The sequence below is a fragment of the Equus caballus genome, chromosome 16 (genome assembly GCF_041296265.1).
Source record: "Equus caballus isolate H_3958 breed thoroughbred chromosome 16, TB-T2T, whole genome shotgun sequence".
Classification (NCBI taxonomy): Eukaryota; Metazoa; Chordata; class Mammalia; order Perissodactyla; family Equidae; genus Equus; species Equus caballus.
In genome coordinates, this window is record NC_091699.1 from 12973070 (window position 1) to 12993552 (window position 20483).

Sequence of the window (20483 nt, forward strand, 5' to 3'; positions counted from 1 at the left end):
TATATACATGGCAAAATCCTCTGGTGTCAGATTTGTCGTTTCACTCTGTTAATGGTGTCTTTTAATGGACAAAAGTTACTTGAAATTTTGTAAATTTTCCATTTCTTCCCTTATGACTTGAACTTTTGGCCTTATTTAAGAAATCTTCTCCTACTCCAAGGTCATAAAACTATTCTGTGTTTTCTTCTAAAAGATTTAAAATTTTGCTCATCACAAATTTTTAATCCACCTGGAATTTAATTTTTGTGTAAAGGTAGGACTCTAATTTCATTTCTTCCGTATAATCAACGGCACCAGCAATTTGTTAAAAAGTCCATCCTTTCCAGAATATAGATATATTGCTAAATCTGTCAGATCAAGTTGCCATTTATGCTTAAGTCTGTTTATGGGTGATTTTGAGATCTTTATTGAAATTACATTTATGAATGTATTATTCTCTTCAAAGAGCCAATGTTCTTTGCTGCCTTTTTGATTTCCATATTGTACATTTATTTCCTATTTCATTGATTTCTGCTCTTATTAATTTCCTTCCTTTTAATTTCTTTAGATGCAATTTTCTCTTCTTTTTCTAACTTTTTCAGATGGATGTTTATATCTTGATTTTCAGGCATTCATCATTTTATTATAATGTAACCACTTGGGATATAAATTTCTTATGAACAGTAGGTGCATCCCCCAAGTTTTTATACATCATATTTCCATGATGACTCTGTTAAAAATATTTTCCAATTTCTACTTTCATTTCTTTTTTGACCCATGGATTATTTAATAGTACATTGTTTAATTTCCAAGTACTTTAGAAGTTTTTAGTTACCCATATCTTTTTGCTATTGAGTTCTACTTTAATTTGTTATCAGGAATATATTTTGTATAATTTCTATCCTTTGTTGAGGTTTTCTTTATGGTCCAGCATACGTCAATTTTGGCAAATGTTTCAGTGTACTGGAAAAAATATGTATTCTGCAGTTGTTGATATAGTGTTCTGTATGTGTTAATTTTGTCAACTTCATTGTTTTATTCAGATCTTCTGTATCCTTACTTATCTTTAAATTCTCTTTCTTCTCTCAGTTACTAGGGGAAGTCTTAAAATGTCCAAATATGATTATGGATTTTTTTTCTCCTCTTACATATCTGGTTTTGCTTTATACATGTCAAGACTATGTTTTACGTAAATATATATATTTAAAATTGTTTTATCCTATTGACTCGATCCTTTCATAAATATGACAGGTCTCTTCTTATCTCTGGTAATATATTTTAGATGTATACTTTAATTAAGTTAGTAAAGTGCACAAATCTTAAGTGTACAGCCTCATTTATTTTTATCTATGTATGTACCTGTGAAACTATTACTATTAGATCAGGATGTAGAACATTTCTGTCACCCCAGAAAGTATCATGTTCCTTCTCGGTTAACTGCTGTTCTGAACTCTATCACTGTAAAATAATTTTGCTTGTTCAATTTCATATAGTGGAACCAGACAGCCTGTGTTCTTGCACTGGCTTCTTTGGCTGCTCATATATATTTTTAAAGATTTATGGTATTACATATATATTTATTGTTGAGCAGTTTTCCATTGTGTATATGCCACAATTAGTTTATCTATTCTCCAACTGATTTACATTTGCATTGTTTTCCAGGTTTTTTGGAGGAAGAGGCTATCATGGATAAAGCTGCTATGGACATTTTAGTAAAGTTCCTCTTTGTTGGACCTATATACTCATTCCTCTTGGACATAACGTAGGAGTAAAGTTTCTGGGCCACAGGGTAGGCCTATGTTCAGCTTTCAACTGCCACATTTCCAAAGTGGTTGTACTACTTTATACTCCCAAAAGCAATTGTATGAGAGTTCCATTTGTGCTGCAACCCTGCAAACACTTGGATTTGTCAATCTTTATAATCTCAGCCCCTCTGGTGAGGTGTACTGGTATTACATTCTGGCTTTAATGTGTCCTTCCCTGATGAATAATAATGTTGAGCACCTTTTCACATATTATTGGCCATTTGGATATCCCCTTTTGTGAAGTGCCTGTTCAAATGTAATTTTTTCCTCTGTTTAAAAGAAACTTAGTTGTATTTTTCTCACTGGTTTGTAGGTTTTTAAAAAAATCCAGATGAGTTGTCAGTTCCATGTATTACAAATATCTTTTCCCAGTCTGTGGTTGGCTTTTTCATTGTTTCAATGTCGTATTTTGATGAGAAGTGTTCAATGTTAATGAGTTCCAATTCCTCACTTTTCTCTGATCAGTTTTTTTTTTTTTTTTTTTTTGAGGAAGATGAGGCGCTAACATCCATGCCCATCTTCCTTTACTTTATATGTGGGACGCCTAACACAGCACAACATGCCAAACGGTGCCATGTCCGCACCCGGGATCCGACCTGGTGAACCCTGGGCTGCCGAAGTGGAATGTGTGCACTTAACCACTGTGCCACCGGGCCAGACCTCAGATTTTTATATATTTTTTTTCCTGGCATAATGCTAGTTTGGCAGTTATTTTAACACTTTAAACATGTCATAACATCGTCTTTTGACTTCCATTGTTGAAGTCAGCTTTCAGTCTTATTCTTGCTCTTCTAAAGATAATGTGCCTTTCTCTGGTTGCCTTTAAAAATGTTTCTCCTTTACTTTGGTTTTCAGCAGTTTTACTATGATGTTCATAGATGTGTTTTTCTTTGTATTTATCTATCAGTGTGTATAGCTTGTTGAATCGGTGGCTTATCTAAGTCTTTAAAATTCTAGGCCAGTAGTTCTCTCCAGATACTCCTGCTGTGCTGTTCATACTCTCTCCATCTCCTCCTGGGATCCTAATGACCAGTTAGAGATTTTTGCTATGACTTATATTTTACCTTACTTACTTAGACATCTCATACTTTTTATTTTCCATCTTTTTTTGTGTTTCAATCTGGATATATTCAACCAATGTATCTTCTGACTCGTTAATCTTTTCTTCTGCTGTATGTCTAGTCTGTTATTAAACCCATCCAGTGAATTATGATTTTAATGATTTTTTTTCTTTTTCTTCTTTTTGAGGAAGATTAGCCCTGAGCTAACTACTGCCAATCCTCCTCTTTTTGCTGAGGAAGACTGGTCCTGAGCTAACATCCATGCCCACCTTCCTCTACTTTATATGTGGGACGCCTACCACAGCATGGCTTTTGCCAAATGGTGCCATGTCCACACCCGGGATCTGAACCAGTGAACCCCGGGCTGCTGAGAAGTGGAACATGTGCACTTAACCACTGCGCCACCGGGCCAGCCCTAATGAGTATTTTTTCACGTCTAACATTTCCATTTAATTCTTCTATAGATTCCAGGTGTCTGGTTCAATTTCCTCACCTTTTCCTTTATTTTCTTCATTATATTAATCAATTATTTTAATGTTCTTGTCTGATAATTCCAGTATCTGAATTACCTTGGGTCTGTTTCTATTGTCTATCTTTTCTCTTGGTTTTCATTATTTCTTCCTGTTTCCTGGCATGTCTGTTAATTTTTTTAAATTGAGATGCATTTGATATGTAACATTATATTAGTTTCAGGTGTACAACATAATGATTTGATATTTGTATAAATTGTGAAACAATCACAATGTCTAGTTAACATCCATCACCACATAGTTACAAGTTTTTCCTTGTGATGAAATCTTTTAAGAGCTACTCTCTTAGCGACTTACACATATACAATATCGTTAACTATAATCACCACGTACATCCCCATGACTTATAATGGAAGTTTATACTTTTAGACCCCCCTCCACCCATTTCACACACCCCAGCCCCTACCTCTGGCAACTACCAATCTGTTCTCTGTATCTGAGTTCATTTTTTTTTTTAAGATTCCACAAATAAGTGAAATCATAAAGTATTTGTTATTCTGTCTTATTTCACTTAGCATAATGCCCTCAAGGTCCATCCTTGCTGTCACAAATGGCAATATTTCCTTCTTTTTTATGGCTGAATAATATTTGACGGCGTGTACGTATATACACACACATATATACACCAATCTTCTTTATCCGCTCACCCAGCAATGGATACTTGGGTTGCTCCCATGTCTTGGCTGTTGTGAATAATGCTGTAACGAACATGGGAGCGCATAAATCGTTTGGAACTAGTGTTTTTGTATGCTTCAGTTAAATACCCAGCAGAATAGCTGTATCATATGGTAGTTCTATTTTTAGCTTTTTGAGGACTCTTTATATTGTTTTCCATAGAGGCTGCACCAATTTACATTCCTACAACAAGGGTTCCTTTTTCTCAACATTTTCACCAACACTTATTTCCTATCTTTTTGGTAATTAATAGTCATTCTAACTATGTGAGGTGTGAGGTGGTGTCTCATTATGGTTTTGATTTGCATTTCCCTGGTAATTAGTGATGTTGAGCACCATTTCATCTATCTTTAGGCCATCTGTGTGTCTTCTTTGGGAAAATGTCTATTCAGATACTTTACTCATTTTTTTAGTTGGACTTTTTTTGTTGTTGCTATTGAGTTATATGAGCTCTTTATATATTTTGGATATTAACCCTTTATCAGATATATGATTTGCAAATATTTTCTCCCATTCAGTAGGGTGCCTTTTCATTTTGTTGGTGGTTTCCTTTCCTCTACAGAAGCTTTTTAGTTTGATGCAATCCCACTTGTTTATTTTTACTTTTGTTCCCTTTGTTTATAACGTAAAATCCAAAAAAAAATCACCAAGACCAATGTCAAGGAACTTAGTGCCTATGTTTTCCTCTAGGAGTCTTATGGTTTCAGGTCTTATGTTCAGGTCTTTAATCCATTTTGAGTTAGTTGTTGTGTGTGGTGTAAGACAGTGCTTCGGATTTCCCAGCACCATTTATTGAAGAGACTATTCATTCCCCATTGTGTTCTTGGACCCTTTGTTGCAAATTAATTGACCATATATGCTTGGGTTTATTTTTGGCTTCTCTATTTTATTCCATTGATCTTTGCTCCTGTTTGAATGCCAATACCATACTGCTTTGATTACTATAGCTCTGTAATATACCATGAAGTCAGGAAGCATGATGCTTCCAGCTTTGTTCTTCTTTCTCAAGATTGCTTTGGCTCTTCCAGGCCTTCTGTGATTCCATATGAATTTTAGGATTCTTTGTTCTATTTCTGTGAAAAAATGCCACAGGAATTTTGATAAGGATTGTAATGAAACCATAGGTTGCTCTGGGTGTTAATTTTTATTAAATAGGGAACAATTTAGGAAAAATTATAGAGTCTCTTGTTGATATTTTCCTCCAGAGAGGATCGAATTTTCTTCTAGCAGTCAAATAAAGGACAAATTCCCTTAAACAGGTTGATTCTTGATTCGCCCTTACTTCTGATGCATAGATTTCCTGAATTCCGAACTGAAAACCTTGGACATTACCAGGGCCCCTCCTCCTTGGCACACTCTGAAATCCAATTTTTGTTTCCCTAGCACAGGGACATTTCCCAAAGTATTTGCTTAACTTTTGAACCTCTTAGCTGCTTTTTCTATTTGGGTTCTTATCTGCTTCATTCATCTCATTCATGTGCAACTTGGAATCAGCAAATACCTTGAGAGAAAACTGTGCAAAAAAAAAAAAAGAAAAAAAAGAAAAAAGGATGCAATGCGTTTCCCTTCTCTTGCCCAGATTCTTGGCCCCTCAAAGCCTGGCTGTAGCCTTGACTAGTCTCCAATGATGTCAAACAGATGTCTCTTTCTCTTTGCAAGCCTGTAAGCTGTTGCTTAATATGTTTTGAGATAATATTGTTAGGTGTGTAAGTGTTCACAATAGTTATATCTTCTTGCTGTCTTGTTCTTTTTTTCTCAACATGTAATATCCCTTTTTGCCTCTTTGGATTGATTTTCATCTTGAATTATGTGGTCAGGTACTAAGAATGCCACTCTAGCTTTCTGGTACCTTCCTGCCTAGTTTTTATTCTTCCTCCCTTTAATTCAAACCTGTATCTTTTTGTCTAAAGCACTTTTTATAGACAGCATATTGTTAGTTTAAAAAAATCCAATGTGAGATTCTTTAACTGGCAAGCTTACCCCATTTATTGTGGTAACTATTAGATTAGGCTTTTTTGGCTACCTCATTTTATCCTTTCCTGCTTGCTGATTTAAGTTATACATTCTATCTTTCTTTCTAAGATGGTTATCCTAAAGACCATATTCATTTTTATATATTCCTATTGAATTTTGAAACTTCTAATTTATATTGATTTCCTTTATAAGACACACAGCACACTTATAACCCTTTTCTCTCTTCTCCTACCCACACTGCACCACCCCTTTTATATGTCTCTAGAACTCCACTTCTAGATTATGATAATTTACTTTTCCTGGTTCTTTTTAGACAAAAAAACTTCAGTAGAATATTGGACACCATCACTTGCTAACTTTATCCAAATACTCCTGGATTTTCCTCCTCCACTTTGAATTTTCTCCCAAGCATGTTTTCAAAGGAAGGTCTTTGTGTAAAACCTCCTATGGCCTTGTAAATGTGAGTATGCCCTCCCAATAAAATGGATATAAAATTCTAGGTTCAAGTTATAGTTCTTGTTTACAGTACCTGCTAGTGTCAAATCTGACACTGTTTCCTTTACAGGTGGCTGCTTGTTTTCTCTGGAAGTTTTCAGAATTTATTTTTGCCTTTGTTGTTTTAGATCTCACTAACGGTGTGTCCAGGCTTGGTATTTTCCTTATCTATTCTGGTACTCATTTCTTCAAATTTTCCTATTCTCACTTTCCCCCTGCTTTTGGGACTTTTATTTTTTGGATACTGCTACTTCTATTTCCATCCTCTCAACTCAGGTTTTCTAATTTTTTCTTTTCATCCAGGGCTGCCTTCTGGGAGCATATCTCAAGCTGATTTTTCAGTTCACTAATTCCTCCCACAGCTGTTATCACTTCTGCAGTCTATCTCACCCACCTGTGTTCTTTATTTCAACTGTAATATTTTTATACCCCAAATTTCTTTTTCTTTGGTCTTACTTCTCCTTCATATTGCTAATATTTTCAGTTGTATCTTTTAGGGATGATTATTAAATTTACCTTAAATTCTTATCTCATCCTTTCTACTAATTTGGCTTCAGCTGATCAGCTTCTGGTCTTTTATATGGGATAGACTTCTCAGGCATCCAGTTACTTTGGCTGTGAGTCCAAATTCACCTGCAGGCATCAGCCCCAGGGAAGAGAATCCCAGGCATCCAGAACAACTGTTGATCACTATGTGTTTTCACTTCACCAAGTAACTCTTTCAGGCAGAACTTTAACTTTAAACTCTAAGGAAGAAGTAGCCCAGAGGAGCAGTCGGTCTCCCTAAGGTGGAACCCACCGGCTCCAGGGTTTGGAAGGAGCAGGGGACTTCTACTTTTATTAATGGCAGACGGATTAATTCAGACCAACCCTCCCACTGAGGATAACTAGAAAAACTAGACAAAATATTAAATATTCTGATTGAAGCTACATGTGGGCCCATGGCAAGATCCTAGCTTTCATGGCCTCTCCAGCATAGTCTTCTGGAAGGGGCTCAAAGGCTGAGCTTTGTCCCTCATCCAGTGACCCTTGGCCTGCCTTTGCCTTCAGTCCCTGTTGCTCTGAGCCACAGGGGTCTTGTTGCTTGGAGGGTCTGTTCTCTCACGTGTGTGAACACATTTATTTAGTCCTTCCCTTGATTACTTTGCACTCTCCTGCAGAACTTCCTCAAAAATTCCAAAGTCAAGACACTGGGCTTGGCCTAAAGACATGGCTAATATGTGAGTCAATGTCACCATTTTCAGAAAAGTTCTTTTTTTTTTAAGCATAAAGTGGTTATTTTGCTGGAATTAATATGCAAAGGAAGGGTAAGCTACATTGCACAGTACTTAACAATTTAGAGTGGCAACTCTTCCTCCTTCCCTTTTTGGGTCCCAGCCACCTTTCTCTGCAACATTCTGTTTTATCTCCTTTTTCCTCATTGCTATTTTCATTCACAAAGGAAACCGACAGATGCTCTCCAGGCTATGGAGAGAAGGTGACACTCCCCATGCACTCAGCACTAAAAGGAGACCATGGTAAAGACAGGCAGTCCTTGCTGTTTTAGGTGGTAATCTCCCCTGTATAGACCATGAAAGCCTCGAGCCTCTCCCACTTCTGACCACCTAAGCCATAAATTCTATCTGTCGCCAGGTGCTGTGTGCCCGTTACAGAGACCTTAGGCAAATCTCAAGTTTCTGATCCTCTGAATCCCACTGTGGACAGTGAGGGGTTGGACTAGACAGTCCTGTGGCAGGGTTCTGTGAAGAAATGGCAGCCCAGAATTCAAGAATTCGTCCCTGCACTGCAGCCACGTACCAGAGAGCACCTCACTGAACACAACTGGTGAACGGCAGTTGGTGGTAAGGGGGCCTTGTGCAGGTAACAACTGGTGTGTCTCTCTTCAGAAAAACATCATGGCAGTGCACCAGGTCAGCAGCAAGCCTCCAAAGTCTGCAGTGAAGGTGATTAGAATTGCAGCCCCTGCCAAAGATGCTGTCTATAACTACAGTACTCAGACCCTGAGTTCCACAGAGTTTGCCAAGAAGGAGCTGTATCGAAAGATGGCCAAGGTGAGTGAGGGACCCAGAGTGGGAAGCAGTCACATGCTTGCAGCCCAGACAGGATAGCGGCAGTGGGCTAATCCAGTGACCTTTCCTCTCTGAACACACTGCCTGGATGTCAGCGGGGGATCTGCAGTAGTGGATGAAAGCCAGTCAGCCAGCCAGGGGACGTAGACAAGGGGTCAGGTGCGGGGAGAGGGGTGTTCTGTGCCCACACTAAATGTGAACCCTGCACACACAAGCGTGAGCCAAGAGATGCTTGGTGAGGGCTCAGACGTGCATGGCTGAAGACACTGCAGGCTCCTCGCTTCCAGGGAGCATTCTGTTGCTGCTTATGAACGCCAGCTGTCACTCTGAAGGAAAGCCTTGGCTTAGGCTTCCGGCACACAGTAACTTTAGAAAGGGTTTCTCTGTCAAACGCACCAATCGTGTGACCCTCATGGGGCCGCTGCACAGTTCAGTGAGTTCCTGACAAAGTAAACTGCATTCAGATTATCACTCTGCCCCAGTGGTTCTGACACCCCACTGGAAACCTGGGGGTCGGGCGGCCTGATCCGAGTCTGCCACCAGCTCTCCCACCCACGTTTGCCCTTCATTTCCAGGAACCAGGCAGGAGATTCACATATTCACAGAATTACCTCTCAGCCATGGTGGAGCCTCAGGACTCAAAGGAAGACGAGAAGAGAGCCAAGAAGAAATCCCAGCAAGCCTGGATCACAGCCGATGGGTTCCGAGTGACAGGTCTTCACAGCAGCATTGCAAGTGACTATCACCTCAGGCTGCTGCCCACTGGCACCATCACAGAGCTGCATGAGGTCCACAGAGGGCAGCAGAGGCTGAGGTGGGGTGTCCATAGGGACCACTCTCCTAACCAACTGTTCCCCAATTTAGGAGTGGAGGGAAAACGCACTGTTTGCTAATACGCTGAGGCCTGTGCTCAATCGAGAGAGGTGGAGCTGGGACAGGCGCCACCAGGACTTTGATCTGTACAAGAAGCCACCACCTTTCCTCAAGCTGCCCCCTTCTCCAGCACTGACGCCTGTAACAGGTAACAGACGAGCCCTGTGCAAAGCTGGGCCCTGAGGCTGTCAGCAGGCAGGAGCTCTGAGCCGCTTTATAGCTTCAGCAGTAGACATTTTGTTAGGTCCAAACTTTCCCTGACACGAAATCCAGATTCCAGATGGGCCCGGTATAACAGACTGAAGGCTGGGCTCGAACTCAGGAGACCCGATTCTAGTTCAACTCTAACACTAACTTGCTGTGTGACTTTGGGCAGATCCCATTACTGCTCTGGGCCTGGTTTCTTAGCTATAAAGTGGGGAAGTTGGAAGATAAGTCTAAAGGCTTTCTGAGTGTCAACACTGAGTTACCGACTGGCCTCTGGCCCATCAGGCAACAGACGGGGGCAGAGGCTCCAGGTTCACTGGGACCTTCCATCTCCTTCCAGCTAAAAGACATTGCCAGTTGTCCCTCTGTGGGGGAGGAAGGGAGTCTGAAAGCATGGGTCTTGCCACACCAATCCCCTCCGAGTGCTCTTCTCTTCCTCCTCATCCCTCTGTTTATGAAGAGGGACCACAAAATCATTCATAGGTTGATAAAGAACCCAAATCTCTTGGTTAACAGAGCCAGAAGCTTTGTTTGAGGATAAAGAGAGATGAGTTTATTGGTAACAAAGTCTCCCAGAGAATCCTTTCCCAGAAAGCCAAATCAGAAAAACGAGATGGATTCCTTTCTCCCTCGACTCCCGACTCCAGAGGGCAGCTGGTAACAGCTCCAGGAAACAGGAGACGTGCTGACAAGCTGTGAAATTTGTCTCTCCTCTTGCCCGGAACTTGCTGCCTCCCTTCAGGGCAGGCCCCAGGCTCAGGGTCATTGCTGTAGTCCAGCCCAGGCCTGCTGCACTGGCCAGAGTGCTCCCGGCGGGCGCCCTACAGCCTCAGCACAAGCTCCCTGGGTATTTCAAGCAGCCTGTGCATATTGCTGAAACACTACACACACATGCTCGGGCCTCCTGCCCACGGCATGTGCAGCAAAAACTCAGACACGGCACAAGAGAAGGGGAGACTCAAACTGGTGGCCTCAGCCTTTTAAACTCAGCTGGACGGAGAGAAAACCTGCTGCTGATGGGGCTTCCATGCCAACAGGCCTACAGGGAAACCCTCTTTCCTGAGGGCTGCCCAGAAGGGCACGGGCCCCTCCTTAAGCTGTCACCTGCACAGGAGCTCCCCGCAGCCTCCTGTCCCCGGCACTGCGCAAGAGGATACGTACTCCACATTCTGTGCAAAATGCCTCCTTGCCAACAAAATCTTTAAGAACTTTTGGTTTCATTGGGACGATATTTCCAAAGCCATGATATCTGTAAACTTTTGCCTTTTGAAGATTAGTTTCCAAAACCCTGGCAGAGTGCTCCAGCCAGTCCCCCTAAGCCAGCTCAGCTGTCAGCGTCCCCAACCTTCTATTTCTGTCATCACAGCAGATTGTGACTTGGAGGAAAAGAAGAGCCTGGCCTCCCCGTCCCGCCTCAAGGCAATGTCTAGAACGGGCTTTTTGGAGCCCCAAACCACCCAGGGATCAGACCACAGCTTGAAGCCTGCCAGCATGGGAGCCAGCGTAGCTAGCAAATAACAGCAGACAAGAGCCTGGAGAAATTAAGTCCTCTTATTGCCACCTAAAGACACCTTCTTGTCCTCACTTCAAGAGTGGAGGCCAATCCTTGTAAAGAAAACAAAGAGAAAAGCCCAGGCAGGAATAAGCACATGCTGCCATACACCAGGCTGTGAGTTTTGCAGCCACCACCTGAGAGGGATCAAAGACAGGGCTCACGACCCCCACGGCCCTGTGGCCCTGGACTCGGCACTGCCCCTCGGCTGGCTCTCAGGGCCCTCTTCTCGCAGGGAGGACAAAGGGCACTGGAAGTCCTCACCAAAGGGTGGACCTCAGGCTCACGTTGTCACCAATTAAAGGCTGGCTGAAGAAAACTGTGACAATACAGCAAAGGCCAGAAGGGTACACACAAACTGCCTTTTTATGTTCTTTTTTGTTAAATGGTTCCTGGTACACGTTTTCAGTGCATTTTGCTTTTAGTTTGAATGAATGACATGTACATAGCTTTCAAGCTATTTCTTGGAGAATACACGGTCTAGCAGAAATGGCTTTCGGTGCCCGAAACAGGTCCCCACCAGCCTCAGGCCATGCAGGCAGCAGCGCAAGCGCCAGCTTCCACTGTGAAGTCTCCTAAACCAGCAGAATATCCTGCACTCCCAGGTCTCAGCAATTCCAGCCTCTCTCCGTCTCTGGGCAGAATCCAGGCTCACGTGAGGCAGCACGGCTACGGGGCACAGCCTAGAAGAGGCTGCCTCAGGCCAGAAGAAAGCCCCTCAGGTGAAGACTGGGAAGAAATGGTTCCACTTGTAAGAACCCCAAGTTTTCCACCTTCTGGAAAAAGAGTGCAAGTTGTCCTGCAGTGGGCTGCAGCCTGGGGGCGGGGGGAGCACTGTCCTTCCACTTCAGGATGTCCTGTCCAGAGGGTGGGCACAGATATAGGCTCGCTTCTCCAAGATCTGTTGGGACACTTTCTTAATCTGCTCATCCAGATTTTCTGGAGCATCTGGGAGGGAAAAGAGAGAGTATGTGATCCTTCTGCACTGTGATAATAGAAAGATGGCTGAAGCTGGAGCCGTTTTTTCCCCAATAAGGTCAGCCCACCCGCTGTGAAGGTCAAGCACTGGGAAGTGATTCTGGGAGCAGGGAGAAAAAGGGACAGATGTTTCATTCTAAATAACAAAGGGCTCATCCATAAAAATTCCAGATCTTGTGGGACTAGAGGTGAGGAGAAGGTACTTGCTCAATGAAAGACCCCGTTGCTGTTTGAGCCTACTGGAGGAGAAACCATTTCTTCACCCTCTCCAGCATGTAACAGTCATGTCAGCACTGGGGAGGGTGCCTGGCCAGCACCCAGAGCAGGAGCTACACAGAATCATGTACCCCTCTCCTCAGCAAGTGCTCTAACACTGGCAGCCTCTCCACCATCTCCTGGCCAAGGGCTGGGCTCTGCAGCAGACACCTGATATAGAGCCTTGAGGCCAACGGGACTGTAAGGGTCAGGAGGAGAAGAGGAGCTGGATGTTCTAAGACATGGCCAAGTGGCTACAGAAGAGGAAAGCCCTCCAGACAACCTGAGCAGCAGGAGCGACGCCCGCACTGTCGAGGTCCAGAGCCTGGGGCCTCTGCGAGAAGGGCAGGTGCATTTAGCTGGAGTGCGGGCAGTGAAGAGGCAGGTAAAGTGCCTCCTTCCTCTGCGACCTTCACGGGCAGAGGTCGACAGGGCCCTCATCTGCAGGTGTGCCTCCTGCCTGGCAGCCCCTGCGCAGGCCGTACCAGCCTTCTCTCAAGGCAGAAGTTTGTGAGCAGCCAGCAGGCCTAGGAGCCTGACGGGGTCCAGAGACAGTTCGCCATCAAGAGTCGCCTGGAGTCAGGCCCCCTCCCCCTCCTCCACACCACCTCACTTACACTTGTCCAGCTGAGACAGGGAGAAGAGATTCTGGTAATAAGCTTCCGTGCAGAACATGTTGGCCAACAGAACCTGCCAGAACCAAAGTCAGTGAGGATGGCCCCTGAGAGGCCTGGGATCTCTGTACCACAGGGGAGCCCCTGGTGTCTGACCCCTGAGCTTCAAAGAACTCAGTCTGTCAGCCAAACTGTGAGCCTGGCAGCAGCTGAGAAGCCTGGCTCACAAGTCATAGCCTTAGGTTCTAATTGCAGCCCTGAGCCAAACTAGTTCTGTCCCAACTTAGCCTCAGCTTCCTCCTCTGTGAGAAGGACATCATAATCCCCGTGGCCACGGGATGCTAGGGAACAGTGCCTGTAAAGATGCCATACACAGCAGGCACCTGATGACAGCATCCACCTGTCCAGCAGGGTGAGGAAGGCAGACAGGGTGAGGGTGCTGGGTTGGGAGCTGTCACTCACTCACCTCTTCTCTCAGGGAGGAAGGCGACAGCGCAGGCCCTGCGCCCCGAGCAGCACGGACCCTCCCGTTAGCTCCCCACGGGCCTCAACTCGGCAAACCCGACAGGCCTCGGGCCAGCTGCAGCATGGACCTCGCACTTCACCTGCTCTGGGACCACCGCTGGGCGCCGAGGCCCTTGATTTGCTCCTGAGACTCCCTAACGGAGCCATGCCTCCCAATGAGCCCCTCCCCAACCTAGCAGCCTCATTAAAGTGCAAGAGGACAAAGCTGGCAAAGAAGCTGCCCATGGGGTTGCGCGCTGTGGGCTCACCTCGTGGTCATGGTTCCGGAGCCCCACTCGGATTGAGCGGCTGGCCCGCGACAGCACGGCTGTCATGCCATACAGGTTGATGAGGATATTGGCCACCCGCTTCAAGACCATCTGCTCCTCCACGATGGTCTGGGGACAGAGGCCCAGGGTGAAGACTCGTCACCTAAGACCCCACGCCCCCACCACAGGCCCTCCCTGGGATGCGTCTTCACCCATCTCCAAGCCTCGCTCGTGCCTCGGGAGAGGGGCTAGTGCTACCTTCCCTGTCGTGCTGTGGGAGGCCGGCGTGCGGCTGCCTTCTGTTTTCCCCTTGCTCTGTCTAGATTTGGGCAGAGGTCAAGGTAAGACCAGCTCCCGGAGCCCTGGCTGAGACCACAGGCTGGTGCTTCACATACCCTTAGGCAGCAAGAGGCTCAGACATCAGGTCCCAAGATTCAGGCCCGGGTGGGGCTGCCCCTCCCAGCTCCAGGGAGTCCCTCTTTATCTGGAAGGCACCCACCCAGCTGAGTAGCCTCCAGGACGGGCAGCCACAGCCAGCCCCACCTCCCTACGCCCCCCTCCACGGTGACCAAGATTTCTTTCTAGGCCTGGTCCCAAAGGTGGACACTTTACAAAACACCTTGGAGGGCCTGCCACAGCCCAGGTCTGGCAGGGGCCCAGGTACCTTGCCAAAGCGGAGCAGCAATGTCTCCACAGTACGGCCGAAGTAATACACATTCTCCTCGAGCTTGTTGGCACTGTCCTAGAAGGCCAGAGGGGAGGACTCGGCTCAGTACCTCCCCACAGTGCCCATCCTGTCCCACCTGGACCAGGCAAGGCAGGGGTTCCAGGGCCCAAGCCCTGCTACCAGGCTGGGCTGCTCCCCGTGACAGGGTGGAGACGGGGCATCAGGTGTCCCTTGGACTGCCTGGGCCTCCTCAATGCTCAATGCCTCTGGTCACATCCCTTCTGGGAAGGGGCTATTCGACAGAAGGAAACCCAGGTAGGGGGTACGCCTGCTGAGCCCACTCACCGCAACAGTGGGGTGCACGGCTCCAAGCTTTCCTGTCAGCCCCAGGTCCACAGTTCGGCCCAGGGAGTCCCGAAGCCTCTGGCCAACGGTCTCCATGATAGTGGTCACATTGCCCCGTTTAAGCTCACTGCAGAAAACCCATGGCCCATGACCCAAGGCCCTGCTGCCAGCTCCCACTGCCCAGCAACAAGGCCCCCTTCAGTACCCCAAAGCTCCCGGGCACCTGTTCCCTCTCCCCAACTACACAAAGCCATAAACGGCCAACTCAGGACCTACGTGCCCCTGCCCCCGGCCTGGGCCTGCTGGACGCCTGGCTGCCAGGGGAGCCCTCCCAGTCAGAGAGCAGCCAGTCTCCTTTGAGGCAGAGCCACACGCATGCTTGTCACAAGGGGCCAAGTCACAGCCAGCTTCTAGGTCATCCTCTCCCGTTAAGTGGTCTGCAAAATGCTCTGAGCAACCCATACTTGGGCTCCAGCAGTGACTCCTAACTGCTCTGGCCCCAGGACAGGGGTCGAGGGGAGCAAGAGAGAGGAAACTGGTCTTTGTTGGCCTCGGAACAGGGCACCTGTTGGAGGGGCATCTCTCATTCCCTGGGTTCTGAAAGCCCAGCTTCCTGCAGCATGGGTGATGGGGGCTGCTCGGGGAGAAGGGCAGCAAGGGCTTCCTAGGCAGCTGGCCCTCTCATCACACGCAGGTGAAGCCAAGCTCTGAAGCCTGGCTTTCAGGGCACCACGCTCACCGGTCAAGGCTCCCACCCTCTTCCCTCCTTCCAGCCTAATGCGTGAGGCCGTGCCAGCCCCCCCTCCTGGGACAAGGCAGCCCTTCCTGCTGCCCCAGGGTCTCTTCTAGGCAGTGGGACCTAAGCAGCAGACAGTGGGAACGGCACCTACTTGATCCTTGCAGTCAGGATGCGGCCGGCGTGCTGCAGGCCCGTCAGGGCAATGTACATCCGCAGAATCTCGTTGGTTCCCTGTGGCCAGCAGTACAGAGGTCAAAGGCCACCCCCACTGGGGCAGCCCCAGGAGTGCCACGTGTGTGACTGGGCAGGCCACGCCTCTGCCCACTCACCTGCGCTGTGGAAGCCACTGCTTTGGAAGCAGCCCGGAGCAGGGTTGTGACCAAGGGGTCAGGGCAACACGTAGGCTAGCACCTCCACAGGGACGAGTGGGGAGCTGACCAAATGGCTGTGGCCTCCCTCTGGGACCTACCATCTCTCCATGACCAATCGCACATGGGTCATCCCTTCCCCAAACCTCCGATTCTGCTTCCTTCTAATGGCAGAAACAGGCCTCCCCAAGTAGAGAGAGATACTGACGCCCAGGACACAGCTGGGGCTGGGCAACGCTGCTGGCTCTGGTCCAGGCCCATTTCCTCAGGGAAGCCACAGACCGCCAAGGAGGGGTAGCTGGCGCTCCCTAGCACCAGGCGTCGACACCCAGAGGGCCACTTCTCCCTGCTGCCATCCTGGGCACAGCCCCTCACCACCCACGATTTCATCTGACCTTGGAGAGGCAGGCAGAGGGCTGTGCTCATTGTGCACAATGGTGCTAGGGGTCAGAAGGGCAAGGGCTGGACTCAGGCCACAAAATCGGCGGGCGCTGAGCCCTCCAGCCAGGCTGTGCCACTGACAGCGAGACTCCTACAGGAGGAAAGGGGAGCGCAGAGGCCCCCAGGCTAACCCATGCCCCGTCCTCAGCAGTCTCAATGGGACCATCTGTTTCATGCTGAGGGCTCCGCACCCCTCAGAGCTTCCTGAACCTCTGCTGGCACCCCATGCAGCCACAGAGGACTGCACACGCCCAGACTGAGGGGAGGGGCCCTGGGAGAGGCCGTCCTGGGGCAGCAGGACCGTGACTGTCCCTGTGCCCTTGGGAAACTGCCCTTTGCATCCTCAGGCTGGCTATGCGTCTGTCCACTCCAGGAGGAAGACTCCAGGCTGGGGCATTTGGGGCACACAAGGAGCAAAAGCAGCCAGTGAGGCTTCCCCCACCAGCCCCAGCTGCAGACAGTCTGAGGGTGCCCTCAGGGACCACAGCACCTGCTCAGGCACCAAGCCTCACGTTATCAAGGGTCTGCCTCAGGCACACCCAACATCCATCCTAAAATTCTGTCCATCCTCTATAGCCTCTGAGTCCATCCCTTCCCGACCCCCGTGGGCGCCCTGGCCTCTGGTCTCACCCCTGCACCCACCTCCCCTGCCCCGCCCCCGCCCCGAGCCTTGGGGAATTTCCTAGAAAGCAAATGCAACCAAGTCAGTTCCTACTCAAAAACCTTTTATGGCTTCCACCACCCTCACAATAAGACCCAAATTCCTCTGCTTATCAGCCAAGGTCCTCCACAACCTGGCCACTTGTCTCCCCTTCCCATCCACCCTCTCAACCCCATTGAGCAGGACTGGCCACTGCTCCCACACAGACTTGCTTATTCTCCCTCCATTCACCCAGTGCTGGCAGGCAGGGTCCTATCTGGGCCTGGTACGTACTATTTCCGTGCCCTCAGCCCAAAGTGCCCTCCTCTAGGCCTGGCCAAAGTCCTTTCTGCCCCCCAGGACCAAATGCACTTGCTTTATGAGACTCCGATGCCTCCTGGGAGGAGGTGCACCTCGGTCCCTCACTGCAGCAGTATTCCAGTGTCCTCCTCGGTCAGTCGGGCCATGCAATCACACCACGAGCACCCCAAAGGCATCTCTGTGATCCCAACCCGCCTTCCTCCTCGCCCTCAGACCCCACCTGGCACACGCTCACTGAACTGACTCTTTAGGCGGGAGGGGGCAGACGTCAGAGAAGTGTCGGGGTTGGGCAAGCCCTCAGGGAGGACCCTGTTGAGCTGCCCCAAGACACTGACGAGGTGACCCAGAGAGCGAGCAGTCAAGGCAGAACCTAGGCCTCCTACAAGACCTCTGCTTATCCCACCACAGCCAGCCAGAAGCAACTCGGCAGACATGCAGCGTCGCCAGGAGGTGGTGGGCTCAGCACAAAGGGCCCTCCAGAGCGGGACCCAGATGAGCTGCCCAGCTTCCCCACCTCTACCTCCTCCTCTGCAGAACAGGGTGTACGCAGGGTTGTGAGGACCAGCCCAGGCCGCGGCGCAGCCCCGGACCAGGAGGCGTGGGAGGGGCACTCACCTCGAAGATGAGCAGGATGCGCGCGTCTCGCAGAATGCGCTCCAACGGGCAGTCCTTCACGTAGCCCGAGCCCCCGAACACCTGCAGCGCCTCACTCACACACTGCCAGGCGCCCTCCGAGCTGAACACCTGCCATGCACCCAGGCAAGGTCAGCACGGAGGAGAGGTGCCGAGGCCCTTCCTGGAGGGGACCACAGCCACCGGGGGCAGGCAGCTGGGGGTGCAGTGGGAGACTTGGTGCGAAGAACCGGGCTTTGGAATGAGACCAACCCAGGTAGGAGCCCTGACTGTCACGGTCGCACTGGGTGGCCCAGGCCTTTCCTTCCTCGACCACACTGACCAGGTGTGGCTCCTCTGCCACCATGACTTTTCATAGCTGGGAGGCTTCCTTAGGGTGGGAGGGCCCTCTCCACACTTCCACACCTGGGGAAACTCCTGTCCTCTCATCACCCACCGCAGATTCCACCCCCTCCTCTGGGAAGCCTGGCCCACTCCTGCCCAGCCCTGGTCGCCTGAGACTGGAGCTCTGTGGCTGGACACCGGGCCCTGTGTTGACGGCCTATGTGTCTGTCCACGTGAGAACACCCTGAGAGCAGAGACACTGTCAGACTGGGCTCTGGGCGGAGCTCTAGGAGAGGAGCTGCTGACGGGGCAGTGACTGTCAGAGGTGAGAGCGATGAGGGCGAGGCAGACGAGGACGGCGGAAGCACAGCCCTCAGGAGACCACAAGACCCAGAACGGCAGTAAAGCCACCTGCGGTCCCACAGCAGCCAGCCACACTCTCCTCCCGACACCAGAATGCCACTGCTCTAAGCTGCCGTCCCTCTCACCATTTCTCTCAAGAGTTTAACTCCAGAGACCAGTTTAAAAATAACGATGGGTACCAACACAGGATTGCCGTCTTTTACATTACAGCTAAAAAATGACACTTCCCCTAAAACAAAACAGAAGCACAGAAAACTAGATTTTACCTCAACAAACATAAAGGGAGGTTTTGATACCAAAAAGCAGGAAGGCCAGGCACTCAGAATAAAAGACAGTCCTTCCCAAGAAGGCCCAGCTGCTCTTTTACACGAACAGGAAGTTATAACACACCACCTGCATGTTCTCCTTTCACTGTCGACTGGTAACCAGCTGGTGACAACTTAGCACAAACTGCACTGGGAGGCGCTGACCTATAAACTGGCACTCAGCTGGGCACTGTCCTTTGCTGCTTCCCCCGTGCTATTCTGGTCTCCCCAGCTGTGTCCTAGGGCCGTGCCTGCACATGGTGGGTCCAGCATGAATACTGGATCAATGATAAGCTGACCCATAAACTAACGAGAAGAGGAAGATGGCAGGCAACACCGTGGGTCTGAAAGGTGGCAGCTGAGGACCGTTTCTCAGTCTCTCTGGCTGGGCTGGGCTCACCTTCACCATGGCAGCCTCGATGGAGCAGTCGGGAAACCCTGGCTGGTCCAGCATCCCTGCAGTGAGGTAGGCCATACTTTCCATTACGTAAGCCTTCTGGGCCATGAGGGCAAACTTCTCCTGGAGCATTCGGAGAGAAACACGAGACAATCCACATGTGCCAAGACCCAGATCTGCCAACCAGCAGAGACGGGAACACAGCCCAAAGCCTCGGCACCTGAGAGAAGCGCCCAGCACTCACGGAGGGGGCCACACTGACCAGGGCCGCATCCCGTCTTCCTCCCAAGTCCCCATAGGGGGACGCCAGGACAAACACAGAACGCACCCTGTGAAGGCCCGTGTGAAATCCATGAGCGCAGCCCTCCGAGCCTTCAGTACCTGAATTAACCCGAATTCACTGAGGCTCCTGTTGAACTGTTTCCTCATGCAGGCATATTCCGTGGTCATTTCTGAAGAAGAGCAAAGTTAGTAGAAAGAACACTTTGCTGGCTGTCCTAAGACGACTCCTAAGGCTCATCATCACCCTTCAAACACTTGGGGAGGAACTATGAGAAACGGGTCTGCTGAGACCAAATGCCCTGAGAGATGGAGCCCCCATTTCCAGCATATCTGGGTTGGAGGGACCATCCCCTCCCTGTGGTGCCCGCGGCAGTGGACACGAGCAGAAGCGGAGTCTGGGGTCAGACACAGGTTTGAATCTGGCACTTTTTTTTACCAGCTGGCAGCCTGGGCCAAGCAGCTTCACCTCCCCCCAAGTCCTACCACCTCACAGAGCTGCTGCAAAGATTACACGAGGGGCGGGGGTGAGGAGCCCAGCGCAGGGCTGACCCCTGGAAGCACCCTGGACACAAGTGGGGCAGGCTCACAGCTGTCACAGCTGTTCATCACCAAGGCAGGAGGGTGGCCTGTGTTGAAACTTGGGCCTGTGGCTTCAAGGCATATGGTTGTGAACGTGCGCACCTCTGAAGGCGCCTGAGTGAACACAGTGGCCACCCCCGAGCGGGCAGAGCCCCATCTTCCTCCCCCTGCAGTCAGTGTTCTCCAGACACTTCACAGGCGGGATCCAAGTACAGACAGGTGCCAATGCTGGCTTAGAA

At 49.0% G+C, this 20483-nt stretch overlaps 2 protein-coding genes and 1 non-coding gene across 12 annotated transcripts in view; 1 reads left to right on the top strand and 2 right to left on the bottom strand.

Annotated features, from left to right (window-relative positions):
* Positions 1-13796, top strand: part of CFAP92 (cilia and flagella associated protein 92 (putative)) — a 126687-nt gene extending 112891 nt beyond the window's left edge. For 5 of the 7 annotated variants that reach the window (XM_070237185.1, XM_070237187.1, XM_005600340.4 and 2 more), the window contains 4 exons: positions 8406-8570; positions 9164-9376; positions 9453-9609; positions 13546-13796. In XM_070237185.1, the coding sequence (XP_070093286.1) occupies positions 8406-8570; positions 9164-9376; positions 9453-9609; positions 13546-13601 (591 nt within the window). In that variant the 3' untranslated portion in view covers positions 13602-13796. Of the gene's footprint in view, positions 1-1641; positions 2159-8405; positions 8571-9163; positions 9377-9452; positions 9610-13545 lie in introns of those variants that run through there. The other 2 variants (XR_011426778.1, XM_023619877.2) reach the window with 2 other exon arrangements.
* The window catches only part of ACAD9 (acyl-CoA dehydrogenase family member 9), a 31830-nt gene continuing 22915 nt past the window's right edge, over positions 11569-20483 (bottom strand). For all 4 annotated transcript variants that reach the window (XM_070237188.1, XM_070237190.1, XM_070237191.1 and 1 more), the window contains 9 exons: positions 19765-19835; positions 19387-19506; positions 17977-18105; positions 15743-15822; positions 14853-14979; positions 14505-14582; positions 13841-13969; positions 13071-13143; positions 11569-12168 (listed from right to left, as the gene is read on the bottom strand). In XM_070237188.1, coding sequence (XP_070093289.1) covers positions 12068-12168; positions 13071-13143; positions 13841-13969; positions 14505-14582; positions 14853-14979; positions 15743-15822; positions 17977-18105; positions 19387-19506; positions 19765-19835 — 908 coding nt within the window. In that variant the 3' untranslated portion in view covers positions 11569-12067. The remainder of the gene's footprint in view (positions 12169-13070; positions 13144-13840; positions 13970-14504; positions 14583-14852; positions 14980-15742; positions 15823-17976; positions 18106-19386; positions 19507-19764; positions 19836-20483) is intronic.
* On the bottom strand, positions 11817-11959 carry MIR9173 (microRNA mir-9173). The gene is given in 1 exon segment (NR_128251.1): positions 11817-11959. It is a non-coding gene; the product is annotated as a microRNA mir-9173 (primary transcript).